The sequence below is a fragment of the Marmota flaviventris genome, chromosome 2 (assembly GCF_047511675.1).
Source record: "Marmota flaviventris isolate mMarFla1 chromosome 2, mMarFla1.hap1, whole genome shotgun sequence".
Lineage (NCBI taxonomy): Eukaryota > Metazoa > Chordata > Mammalia > Rodentia > Sciuridae > Marmota > Marmota flaviventris.
In genome coordinates, this window is record NC_092499.1 from 62,025,782 (window position 1) to 62,038,474 (window position 12,693).

At 37.1% G+C, this 12,693-nt stretch overlaps 1 protein-coding gene and 1 non-coding gene across 8 annotated transcripts in view; both read left to right on the forward strand.

The window, feature by feature from the left end:
* The first annotated feature begins 249 nt into the window (after positions 1 to 249).
* Positions 250 to 12,693, forward strand: part of Tmx1 (thioredoxin related transmembrane protein 1) — a 66,025-nt gene continuing 53,581 nt past the window's right edge. For 4 of the 7 annotated variants that reach the window (XR_011706615.1, XR_011706616.1, XM_071607906.1 and 1 more), the window contains exons 1-7: positions 251 to 461; positions 3,335 to 3,450; positions 4,678 to 4,723; positions 6,621 to 6,749; positions 9,258 to 9,303; positions 9,395 to 9,496; positions 9,597 to 9,663. Coding sequence is in view for 3 of the 7 variants with exons in the window: in XM_071607906.1 (XP_071464007.1) it covers positions 310 to 461; positions 3,335 to 3,450; positions 4,678 to 4,723; positions 6,621 to 6,749; positions 9,258 to 9,303; positions 9,395 to 9,496; positions 9,597 to 9,663 (658 nt within the window). In the remaining 4 variants the exon portion in view is untranslated. Of the gene's footprint in view, positions 462 to 3,334; positions 3,451 to 4,677; positions 4,724 to 6,620; positions 6,750 to 9,257; positions 9,304 to 9,394; positions 9,497 to 9,596; positions 9,664 to 12,693 lie in introns of all 7 variants that reach the window. The other 3 variants (XR_011706613.1, XR_011706614.1, XM_027929725.2) reach the window with 2 other exon arrangements.
* On the forward strand, positions 3,579 to 3,713 carry LOC114088317 (small nucleolar RNA SNORA70). Its single transcript, XR_003581974.2, has one exon. It is a non-coding gene; the product is annotated as a small nucleolar RNA SNORA70 (small nucleolar RNA).

A 12,693-nucleotide genomic window follows, 5' to 3' on the forward strand; every position in this document is an offset into this window, starting at 1 on the left:
GCGCCTCTAGCCCCATTTCGGGATTTTCCGGGGCCTGGTCGCGCCACACCGCGGGAGACAGGGGCGTAGGTACGGTGGAGGGAAAAGGCACCGCCTTTCTGTCATGCGCACTACGGCCGGCGCGCTTTCCTCTCTCCCTCCTCCACCACCCACCCGGAGAACTGGTCATGCGCAGTGAGTATGCCCTGGGCTCGCGCGCTTCGCCGCGCCGCCCTGCGCATGAGCGGAGCTGCAGGCCAGAGCGGAAGTGGGAACTGCTGCGGGGAGGCGGGGCTGCGGAGCTGTCCGAGGGGTGGGCGAGAGGCGGTCATGGCGCCCTCCGGGCGTCTGGTGATTCCTCTGACAGTGTTGGTGCTGTTGCTTTGGGGGCTTCCGTGGATCCACGGGCGGCGGAGTGACGTGCGTGTCATCACGGACGAGAACTGGAGGGAGTTGCTGGAAGGAGAGTGGATGATAGAATTGTGAGTGTGGAACGTTTGTCCCGCGACGCCGGCCGGGGTCCCTCCGATCCCGCACACCCGACCTCATTCCCTCTTCCTCTGGCAGGCCGCAGCTTTTCCCGGACTTCGCCTTCTAGTCGCCGAGTGGCGCCCCAACTCCTCAGGATCCCCAGCTCCTCCCGGGAGCTGCCGCTGACTTGGTCGCACTCCTCCTGGTTTCCTACCTGGGAATATTAAGTTTCTTCTGCGCTCTGCTCCCGTGTTTCTTTTTTCCCGTGTTTCTAGTGCTGTGGTGCGCCAAAGGACTTGTGCTCTTAACTTTTCTTCCTGGCTTTGAGATTGGGATTCGGACTGGATGGGGTGGAGGTGGCCTCAGACTTGTTCCCGTATAATATTGTTTTAGAATGATCCTTTACAGATGGGCGTTTAGACTTATTTTCGCTAAGCTTCGCAGAAGAGGATATTGAGCACAATCTCTGGCTTTATGTTTATCCTCAAGAATTATCCATTTGTGTGTTGGAATTTGGGACTTTTGTTTCATATGCTAAGTTGAAATAAGGTTATTTTAAAATATTCGTGCCCTCCTTCACACATTCTCTTTCTGCAAGTCATTTTTTTCATTGTGCATTCGAAATGTAGTGAATCCTTGAGTTGTGACTCCTAGACCTTTGTAAGTGATATTGCATTGAAAGATAAAATTATTACTGGGATTATTATAAACTCTTTTAAGAGCGCTAGCTTGCGGTAGTTTGAACGAATTCATGTGTCTTGTGTGGTGGTTCTACTTTCAAGTCCTTTCTGCTGCTGTAGGAAATAACTGTCTTTGTTTTAGATGCTAAATTTTTTGATGATGGTGATATGATTTCAGTGGTATAGCTAATTCTGGCCCAAAGCATCATTATTGTTTGAATATTGTCTGTATACTGGACACTACTAAGCACCTTTAAATACATTATCATATTTAATTTCCTAATGATAGTTAGTATTATCCCATTATACAGAAGAGAAACAGATGCCTAAGTACCTTAATTGGCCTGTCCAGATATTGCTATACTGGCTTTCTTTGGACCTCCAAAAACATGCAGTAATTGTTAGAACACCTGCTTCTTTAACAAGGCTTAGATATTTTCCTGGATCATGGATGAAGAGTTACCAGTTAAGGAGACAAGTGGGGGTGGACATCCGGAAAGGACATTGGAGAAGACAGAGTCAGTAACTTTTGAATCATAAAAAATAAGAACAAAAATAAGATAGGGAAAGTATTTAGTATGCATATAATCTGCAACATGGTTGAAGGAGTTATCAGGCACTGTTGAAGCTGTGGAGGAGAGGAAGTATAACCAATGGCAGCATTTGTTTTTTCCATCAGTAGCTTGTTTTAGATTTGGGCCTGTAAAATATTTAATGTTAAACAATATGTTAAGCAGTAGTGATTATGAGTTTATATGCAAAATACAGTCAAATATTACTTCAGGACATTTTTAATTCATTTGGTCTAACTGTAAATATAGCATCAGAAGAGGTATTAAGGAGAAAATAATGAACAAATTCATTGATGATGAGCTAAATTCAAATTAGAGCATCTATTAGAAATTATAGGATAGTGTTTTCCTTCTTTATCCTTGGCTAAAGATCCTAAGGTTCAAGAAGTCTTTAAAAAAACACAGGATGCAACACATTGGAAAAAAGAAAGGATTGCTGGACAAGGTGGCACACACCTGTCATCCTAGCCCCTCAAGAGGCTGAAGCAAGAAGATCACAAGTTAGCCTCAGCAACCTAGTGAGACATTGTCTCAAAATAAGGAAAGGCTGGGGATTGTGGCCCAGTGGTTGAGTGCCCCTAGGTTCAGTCCTTGGTACCAAAATAAATAAATAAATAGGATTTAATAGTCTGCTTTTAATTACAAGTAAATTATTTTCATTTACTCTATTTCTGATCAGAAGTTGTTATACAGACGTTTTCATTATAACTTACTGTTAAGGAGTTTGATATATATATAAAATACTAGTTTGTTTTATTCTACAGTGCTTATTTTGGGAATTTTTCCTAAAACAATCAAGAAAACATGAATACAGACACTGTATTTTTGTTTTTAAACATGTATAGGCTTCATTTGTTCTGGTTCCATAAGCTGAGGCAAATTGCAATCTACAATAAAATAGAAAAGCAAAATTCTAGGGAGAAATTAGGACCTGGGAAGATTATGAATGCCATTAAAATGCTAGTCTGGTTGGCCATAGAATTTGTAAAACCAGGGTCCTGGAAAATGGTGGTCAAAAAATATTTGCTTAGTCTGCTTAGTATTTGGGGATTAGGTTTTGAAATAATATTTTTACATAAAAACACAGGTGTCTAGCTCCTTTTAATTTGATTAGCCTTTCTTCCTGGAACAGCTATCTCTGTGGCAATCCTGCTGCATAGTAGTAGCTGCCTTAAGTTGGAACTTGTGTTTCCTCATTCACCATAGCCCAAAGTACTTTCTATTTTTCCAACACCTTGCATTTGACTCTGCACTATAAAATTGTTAAAATGGTAAACTTAAAAAAAAAAAAAGTCTCTAGCTTTCTGGTGGCTATATTGTAGTAGAAAAATCCAAGGGTTTTTGAAGAGTTGTTATTCATGTGAAAAAGCCCTTGTGTCTTTAAAAATTTATTCTCAGGGTTGCTTTATTATGGAAGGTTATGATCCTTAATTCATATTTCTTAGTATCCAGATTGTTAGGCCCACAGAACTGTTTTCATATGCATAAAATTAACTACTTTGTTATTTTCAGTTTTTAGTATAAAATATTCTTCATGAATTTTATGTTTAAAGTATTTTTCATAATTTTTTTCAATCCAAACATGAGTGATCATGAGAGCACTTAAGTTTTTGTTTTTAAACTATATTTTAGTTATGCACCGTGGTGTCCTGCTTGTCAAAATCTTCAACCAGAATGGGAAAGTTTTGCTGAATGGGGAGAAGATCTTGAGGTTAATGTTGCAAAAGTAGATGTCACAGAGCAGACAGGTACAGTAAGTCTGGTTGGTTTTGTTTTTTTTGCCACTTGTGTTGAAATCTATTCTATTTTCCACATTAGATGCTCTTAACCTTTCATTACATTTTGAAAACAATGTTCTGCATCTAGTTAAATTAGTCCACAGCTAGTTAAAACCCACTTGACTTATCTCTCTGTTGGGGGCTCAGCATGCAGTGACTGCAAAAAGCAGATTGACTGGTTGTGTGTACAACTCATTCCTTGTTTGTTGCTCTAAGGGACTTTTGAGATATCTTTCTCTCCCTATTCCTGCCCATATAATTTTCTCTTATCTTTTTTGTGTTCCATTCTACTAGCATGTAAGATTTCTTTGAGAAGTCTTAGAACACCGTGGTCCAAGTAGACATTGGCCAAGCCATCATTTGCAGTTTACCAAGCTTCAAAATAAGGGCATGTTTCTTTCAAAGTCAAAGTCACATTCTCTGATTTGACTCTAAAATTGAATTTCAGATTTAATACATATGATTTGAGAATGTGGGCTGTTAGTTACAAAGTCCTAAGGTAGTAGAGCCAAATACACTCTTGTCTTGGTCCCCTGCACAAGAGGTGGATCTCATCCTTGATGCTTCTGTTTTGACCAGCCTCAATCTTATTCTTGGTGGTCACAATAAACCTGTGTTCCTGGTTGTGCTGTCCCAAATGGCAATAATAGGATAACTTATTAATTTATTGATAATTTACCTACTGCAGCTCTCAAGAGTTGTATTTCTGGTTTAATCACACAGTCTTTTGAGATATGTAATATACCATAGTACAGATAAGAAAACAGGTTAATTCTTGGCAGTGCTTGACACATGGTTAATAGCAAATGTTATCTGTAATTGTTATTGCCTGTCTTATGAAAGAGTCATAGTTTTCCATTTTTATCAAAAATATCAACTGCCTTTTTTCGCAAGTATCAGGTGTGATTTGATCTGAGACCTAAGACATTGTATTTTCCCTGGACTCATCATTAGTAGTTTTAATCATACATTAGTGTAATTGACCAATTGCTTACACAAATGTCTTCAATATTCAAGCTTGACAAACTTTTAAATTGAGCTATTATGCAGTAATGTGTTTTCTAAAGTTGCTTTAAGTGCATAATTTATATTAGGCATGATTTCCATATTCGTAATAGTATTTAAATAATTTAGAGTCACCTTATCCTTAGTGATTGTCCAATATAAAACCCGCTGTATGTTCTTTATCATTTGTAGGACTGAGTGGACGGTTTATCATAACTGCTCTTCCTACTATTTATCAGTAAGTATTTGAAGATTCTCAGTTATTGAGAAGGATGCATTATAGTGTAATCAGAATAGTAGGCCTCTCTCTTGGATCATTTTTGAAGAGCTGAGGTAATCTCATTCAGCAAGTATTTTAGCTTATTTTGCTTTTATCATACCCTAAGTTCCTTTAGACAGACAAATGATCCATGAAGCAGTCCTTGTTGTCAGAGATTTGGAATTGTTTGGAACATGATGCTCATGTGAAATTTTGTGATCCTGTTCAGCACAGGAAATGATTGTAAGACCAGAGTGCTAGTAAATCCTTTGGGAAATAGGGTGAAAGGGAGAACTTGCTGTTTGCTGGAGCAGTTCCTGGAGAACACGGAGTTTAAATGAAATCTTGGAAGTAGAATTGTCAAGAGTGCAGGGTAAGCATTTCATTCTATGGACGTTCTCATAAACAGGAGTGTGTTATTTTAAAAAAGTAGCTAAACTTGGGGGGAAAGTAGTGGGTGATAGGGTAGTGTTAAGTCAGAAGGAACAAGACAGTATAGTCTGCAATATCAGGTCTTTTAGTTTGATTTTATTGATATTCTAATCTGGAGATGGGAAATCTCAAATCTACCTACTCTGTACCTTAATGTCGTTTAGGTGGTCGGCTAAATATTAAGAGGTACTTCTCATTTAAAATTTCGAAGACAAGGTGGCAATTCTGTTGGGTGTGGTGGTGCGTGCTTATAATCCCAGTGACTCAGGAGACTAAGACAGGCGAATCAGCATTTTGCAAGACCCTGTCTCGATATAAAAAATAAAAAGGGTTAGAGATGTAGTAAGTAGTAGAGCACCCCTGGGTTCAATCCCCAGTTCTGCAAAAAGGAACAACAATAGAAAAACAAATGGGAAGTTCCTTGTGTATGTCTGTATCTTGTTTTTCCTTGTCCATTTTTTTTAAACTTTTTTTTTTTTTAAAGTCAGCCATCCTCCCTTTGTATCTATTTAAATTTCTTTTTTTCTGTATCCCATAAGTACTTCTGTCCCTCCCTTTTCACTCATTTCTTTTCCTCACATGCCCCTTAATTGGCTATAATCAGTATTCCTATTTCTTTTTTACTTCTCAATACCCCTGAACTGGTCTGGAATTTCCTGCCCTTTTTCTCTTAGCCATGGCATTTACCTTGCCTTTTTCTCTAATTTCTGCCTGTTGCAATCTTACCCATCCTTCAAAGAACAGTTTGCTTTCTATTAAAACTTTTGTGTTTTTGAGTGGGAGCTTCTTTGTGGTCTTTTTATCTGGATGGATAAAGAATCTCTTAACCCTGTGGTAGGTAGTGGGGAACTATTGAGTTTTTGCACTTGAGGGTGCATTAAGACTGGAGAACATTTAGGACTATTTGACAGAATACCATACATACATTGGGAATGGGAAGGAGGATGTAGATGGAAGGACCAGTGCAAAATTGCCTTTAAGTAGAATCACTGAAGTCCCTGGGAGGAAAACACTGTCCCAGATGCTCTCTGTAATTTAAAACAGGATGGCAGAAATGATGACCATGATGGAAAATACCAGGGGAAACAAAAAAAAAAAAAAAAAAAAAAACTTTAAACTTACAGTTTAAAAATAGCTAATAATTTTTATGTTTTAGGCACTATTTTAGTAACTTTTTATATGGCAATTCCTTTAAAATAAAAATAATTTTCTAAGATTTTTCTGCTTACTGTGCTTCATAATAACTTTCATACTTGGAAGAGTAATAACAAAATCTTAAGGTTTATGGTTGTATTTGGGCTGTGATATCAGTAATAATTTAATATGCTGCTTCTGCATTGCTAATGCTTTTGAATATTAGGATTGATTAAAATAAGGTGAGGAAATAGTGGAAACATACAAAATTTATTTCCTTTTGCTACTAATATTTAATCCTGATCTTTAGTTGTAAAGATGGTGAATTTAGGCGCTATCAGGGTCCAAGGACTAAGAAGGACTTCATCAACTTTATAAGCGAAAAAGAGTGGAAGAATATTGAACCTGTTTCATCATGGTTTGGTCCAGGTTCTGTTCTGTAAGTACAAGGGATTTTTCTCTTATTTACTTCAGAATTAATTGAAAGAGATAATTATATTTCATATAAATAAATATAAGTACATAGTTTGTTTCTTGGACTCTTAAGGCATATTTAGATTCATTATGTATTTGATATTTTTACTTAGATCTTGTAAATCAAACAAATAACCTTGGTGCTTATTAAACTAGGTGGAGCTATTCTGCAAAATTAAGCTTAGTCCTTTTTAAGAAATATTTTTAGATGCTTAGATTGATATGTGTCATTAAAAACTTAATAGTGCCCCAAAGACTGGACAGTGTAATTGGACATGTGGTAATTTGAAAGACTCAAACATTTACCTACATATTTTATCTTTAAATTTCTTGATTATTCTGCCCATCTGATTTGTATAAATAGTTGTTTGAACAATAACTAATGGTATGATTAATCCCTGAGCTAAAATTTAGTTGGGAGATAGATACCAGTTAGGATTGGGAGTGGCAAGCATATTTCTTACTACATTGTTGGAGTACAAGGCCTCACTGGTCATTCGAGAGACTTGGGAATGGTGAGGTTTGTGGAGGTCATCGTGTTCTCTTCTTATTCTGGTCTCCTCAACATACTTGCTCTTGGGAGATGGGGTATTGGATCACCAACCATCAGAGAAAAAATGCTTTGGGTTCTGGGAGTGGGGGAAAGGTCTACTCTAAGCAGTATTTTGAAATTGAAGTGTGTCTTTTCCTTTTGTGCTTCCAAATTATTCTTTTTTGGTGGGGGGGTGCTATTGGGGATTGAACTCAGGGGCATTCAACCACTGAGTCACATCCCCACCCCTATTCTGTATTTTATTTAGAGATAGAGTCTCACTGAGTTGCTTAGCACCTTGCTTTTTGCTGAGGCTGGCTTTGAACTCAAGATCCTCCTGTCAGTTTCCTGAGCTGCTGGAATTATAGGCATGTACCATGACACCTGGCCAGATTATTCTTTAGTTGTCAGAACTTCTCACTGAACCACCATGTCCAGTGCAATTATGGAACCTAGTATTCCTGATATAGTTTAATTAGTGCAGACAACCGTGAGGTCACACAGAAATTTTAGCTCCTTGTTATTTGTGCTTGTGTATTTTTCCCCCCATATTGGGGATTGAACCCAGGGGCTGTCTGCCACTAAGCTAATCCCCAACTGATTTTATTTTTATTTTGAGACTGAGTCTTGCTAAATTGCTAAAGTTAGCCTCGAACTTGTGATCCTCCTGTCTTAGCCTCCCAAGTCTCTGGGGTTATAGGCCTGCACTGCTACACCTAGCTTCCCACTTGGCCTATTAAACAATGGAACTTAGTAACTGATTTTTGTTCTTTAAACTTCTTAAGTGAATCTTACCTTTTTCTGGTAGAAAAAGCAGTTGTTTGGAAGTTTCTGTTGAATCCTAAAGGTAGCAGGCTGTGCCTTTATTATTTGGAGACTGCGTACAGGGGGCACTGCAAGTGTAAGGTTGGCAGTTTCAACTGGCATTGAATTAAGCCATCCTTTCACTTGTGTGTGAAAAAGCCCTTGGCAACACCAACTTCTGCTTTTTGCTAGAGGGAATATTTTTGGAAACCCACAAACCCTTCTTTTTGAAGCATTTTTTTTTTAAACTGCCCATCTAAACTACCTGCATTTAATTATGTAAAAATAATTATTTTTACTTATGATGATTTCTTACATAGTCATTTATGTATCATTGGAAGTTGTCAAACTGTGCTATTATAAATTTTAATTTTTGATATAATAAGAGAAGTAATTTTGTTTTGGAGGTGCTGGGGATAAAATCCAGGGTCTTGTATGTGCTGGGCAAGTAGTCTGCCACTGTGTTACATCCCTGGAGAGAGGTGATTTTTAATTGGGAAAAATCATCTTAACAAGTGTTCCCGTTGTTCTGTGCTCATGTTTTGAAGTATTTTAAGGGTGAATAAGAATTGCCATTTCCATCTGATTTAATAGAGCTCAGAGTCAGTTGGTCAGTATTTTGAGAAACCATCAGATGAAAGTTAAAAGTGAATATTGAACTGGAAGCAGTTGTGCACACCTGTAATCCCTGCTACTTGGGAGGCTAAGACAGGAGGATCACAAGTTTGGGACCAGCCTCAGCAGTTTAGTGAGACCCTGTCTCAAAAGAAAAAGGGATAGGGGATGTAGTGCAGCATTAGAGTGCTTATTACCTAGGCATATGCAAGGCCCCGGGTTTAATCCCTAATACTGGGGGAAGAAAAAAGGAAAAGTAAAAGCCATCATCAAAATTATAAATAGAAAAAAAACGAAATTACCAAGTATTTTGTTTATGAGATGATTAGATGATGACAGCAATTTAGAAACTTACTTTTTCTGAGCAAAAAACCTTATTACAGTCACAAAGAGAGTGAGTGAGTGATTACTTTACAGTAGCAGTAATATCTGTTGTTGGGAAATTATGGAGTAGAAATAGAAAATATAGACAATGTTGTGTATCTTACTCAGTTTTCGAATCTCTTTTTTTTTAAATTTTAGGATGAGTAGTATGTCAGCACTCTTTCGGCTGTCTATGTACATCAGGGTATGTATTAAAATATTTCTATTGTAAACTGTCATGTTTTTAAACAAACAATTTTTAGTTCATTTTTTTTTTTTTTTCCTTTTGATTTCAGACTTGCCACAACTATTTTATTGAAGACCTTGGGTTACCAGTTTGGGGATCTTACACACTTTTTGCTTTAGCAACTCTGCTTTCAGGACTGTTATTAGGACTTGTGAGTACTTCATTTTTAGAGCACTAAAAAGAAAATATTTTAAAATGATACATTTGCATTAGTTGTATTATATGTTATGATTCTATTTTTATTTTTACAGTGTATGATATTTGTGGCAGATTGCCTTTGTCCTTCAAAACGGCACAAACCACAGCCATACCCTTTAAGTAAGTATATTTTAACATTTTTTTGTTTGTTTGTTTATTTTTTGCTGTGCAAATCCAGGGCCTAGCACATGCTAATAAACACTCTTTACCTCTGAGCTATATCCCCAGCCCTAAAATGTTTATATTTGTATTCACTATAATTCCATTTGTTCCTGTAAACACAATTACACACTTAATAGGTTCCTGGTCAGCTTTGGTTCCTAAGTTTGGTCCCTAAGTTCCTACGTGGTCTCTATCAGTTGTGGTATAAATGAAGGGGGAGGAAATGTGTACTTCGTGTGAGAGTGTGATTTAGAACATTGTTATTTTCTTGACTCAGAGAATTTCAATATTGCATTTAGCTTGTAGCTATTTAATGACATTGATCTGATATCAGTGTATTTGAATACTTCATGTTACTCATGGATCTGTTTCAGTATACCTGAGTCCAAATTCAATTTTTAGGTGAATATACTTCACTGTTAAAGTCATTCATTACGATAGTGACCATATTTGAAGATTTTTCTTTGTTTCAGCCAAATTTCATTCTTTTGGTAGAATATTGGAAAATGCAGTTCCTGTAGCTGATTTGGATGGGCATTGACCTGAACTATATTGTAAAATGAATTTATATTATTCAAAATATTTCTTGCTGCCTGTTGTAATACAAATACTTCTTAATCTTTTATTTTTGATCTTGGAAAATTTTGCTGGTGGTCGAAGCCCTCATACTTTCAGTTAGTAAAGAACTTGGACTTTGTTATCTATTGGCTTTTCAGCAACTTTGTAGTTGACTGTTCAGGTGATATGGTTCCCATTTTTTGGTTGAGGAAAATAAGGTTCAGAGAGATGAAAGATTTCCCCCAAAGTCACACAGAAATGACAGAGGTGAGTGCAGACTTAAATCAAACTTGTGACCATCATGGTATTGCCTGCATGTTGCTGCCTTTTTGACTTAGGATTTATTGAGGTCAAAACTCCTGAAATGAAATCAGTGGATATTTCATTTACAGTGATGTACCTATCCTTTGTACATAGTTGTATTGACAGTGAAAGGGGCAGTTATGGAAGAAATAATAATTTTATATGCCAGGGACTTCTGATCTGCAGGGGGAAATGTTAAGCACAGATTATTTAAAAAGATAAATTCATTGTCAGGTTTAAGGTTTTTGAAGTGAAATGAATATAATATGTTCATTCACCAATTCTATTATTAGTTTTATTGATTACTATTCTCTATTTTTATTCTGACAGCTGTTAGAAAATCTGTAGGTAGATAGGGTGCAACTGACCTTAGATCCCATAAATGTACCAAAGTTCATGCTGAATCATATTACGTAGACTGAATCATTTTTGGGACAGTTGCCAGATTCTCATCCCCATCAAAGTCATCTGCTGACAGAGTGCTCTGGTAGTCTGCATAGATTAATTTCTGTATCTGGGACCATAAGTATTGGAGTCAGAGTTGTTTTATCAATTGGAGCAAACTTGAAGGCATATACTCACCGGGAGAACTTGTTTAAAAAGATTGTTGGTCCCTGCCCTGGTTTTTGGAATCAAGTTCTGTGATGAAGCTGGGAATTTGTATTTCTGATAAATTCTCGGAGAAGTTAATGCTGCTGGTCTGAAGACTACTCTTTGAAAAATTCTGTCTTGCAGAAAATGGCTACCAATAGGAAGCTGTGTAGGTCCTTGCCCATGAAAGAACTTGTATTGACATACAAACTCTTTAAAAAAAATAGTGACTCTGGTAGGCTCCCCTCTATGGAATAAACTGTGAGATATGTACTTGGTATACATTTAAGGAGGTAAGTGTTCTCAAGAGGACAGTATACTGAATAGGTGTAATTTTAAAAATTTTCTGAGATGAACCAAAGGAAATGGCAGAGATGATACTTTTAGGAAGTTACAAGGAAAATAATTTTTTAGAAATTTAAAAAAATGACAACTAATTCATATCAAACTATTTAAGTTTTTTTTCTACTAATGTCCATAGTAAAAAGTTATTAGAAAAACTTATGCCTTAAAATATATTTTAATCTGGAGAGATTAAAAAGTATAAAGTAATGGGTTTTCTAAATATCTTTTCAAATCATTTAAAAAGATAGGTTTGGGATACATTATCCTGATGATGCATAATAAGTGCTTAATCTTCACTGTGCATAGGCTTAGGTAATTTGTTTTCCTTTATTGAGATAATTGATAAATATTAATCTAGACTTTAATGTGATGATGCCCCTTCTGGAGAATGCCACGTGATTTGAGTTGTTTTCCAGTGTAAGTGTTTGTCTAAGATTTTGAGTTGCTCAGGGGGAAAAAAAAAGCCACTCAGTATACCTATTGGTCATGTAGCAAGAAAGTCCAAGGACAGAATTGACTGGATCCTTGGGACCCAGATGATGTTATTAAGGTGCTGTGTGTTTCTTAGTAGTTCAATTCTCCATATCTTGTTCCAGTCTCAGCTTGGTTCTTTGTAGTAAGTAGCACAAGATGATCAAAGAAAGCCATCACTCACAATCATGGAGGAAGAAGGAAACCCACTTTCTTCCATACTCACCTAACTTTTAGAGAAATCCTGGTGCATTCCACTTGTAAAGAGCTTGCTTGGAAGAGTGGCTGTAAACCATGGTTTCTCAAGCTTGACAGTACTTTTCCACTTTGAGCAGATGATTTTTAATTGTGATGGACTACCTTTTGTACATTGTTGGATGTTCAACAGTATCTCTGTAGTTGCTAATTTCCCTGCCCAGCTCCCCTCCCCAAGTGTGACAACCAGAGATATCTCCATACATTACAAATTGTTCCTTGAGGGACAGTATCATTCTTGGTGGAAACCTCTGTTATGAACTGTAGTACTTACTGGAACCATGTAAGATGTGATGTAGCACAATGGTCTATTAACCCAGCATAGAAAGGGCAGACCAAATAATAGGTTGTTTATGATTAGGAATTTCTTGCTCTACTTAATAATCCTCCCCCTGGTTCTGGTTGCCTAGGATTCTACTTATTTGCTCTACTTATTAATCCTCCCCCTGGTTCTGGGTTGCCTAG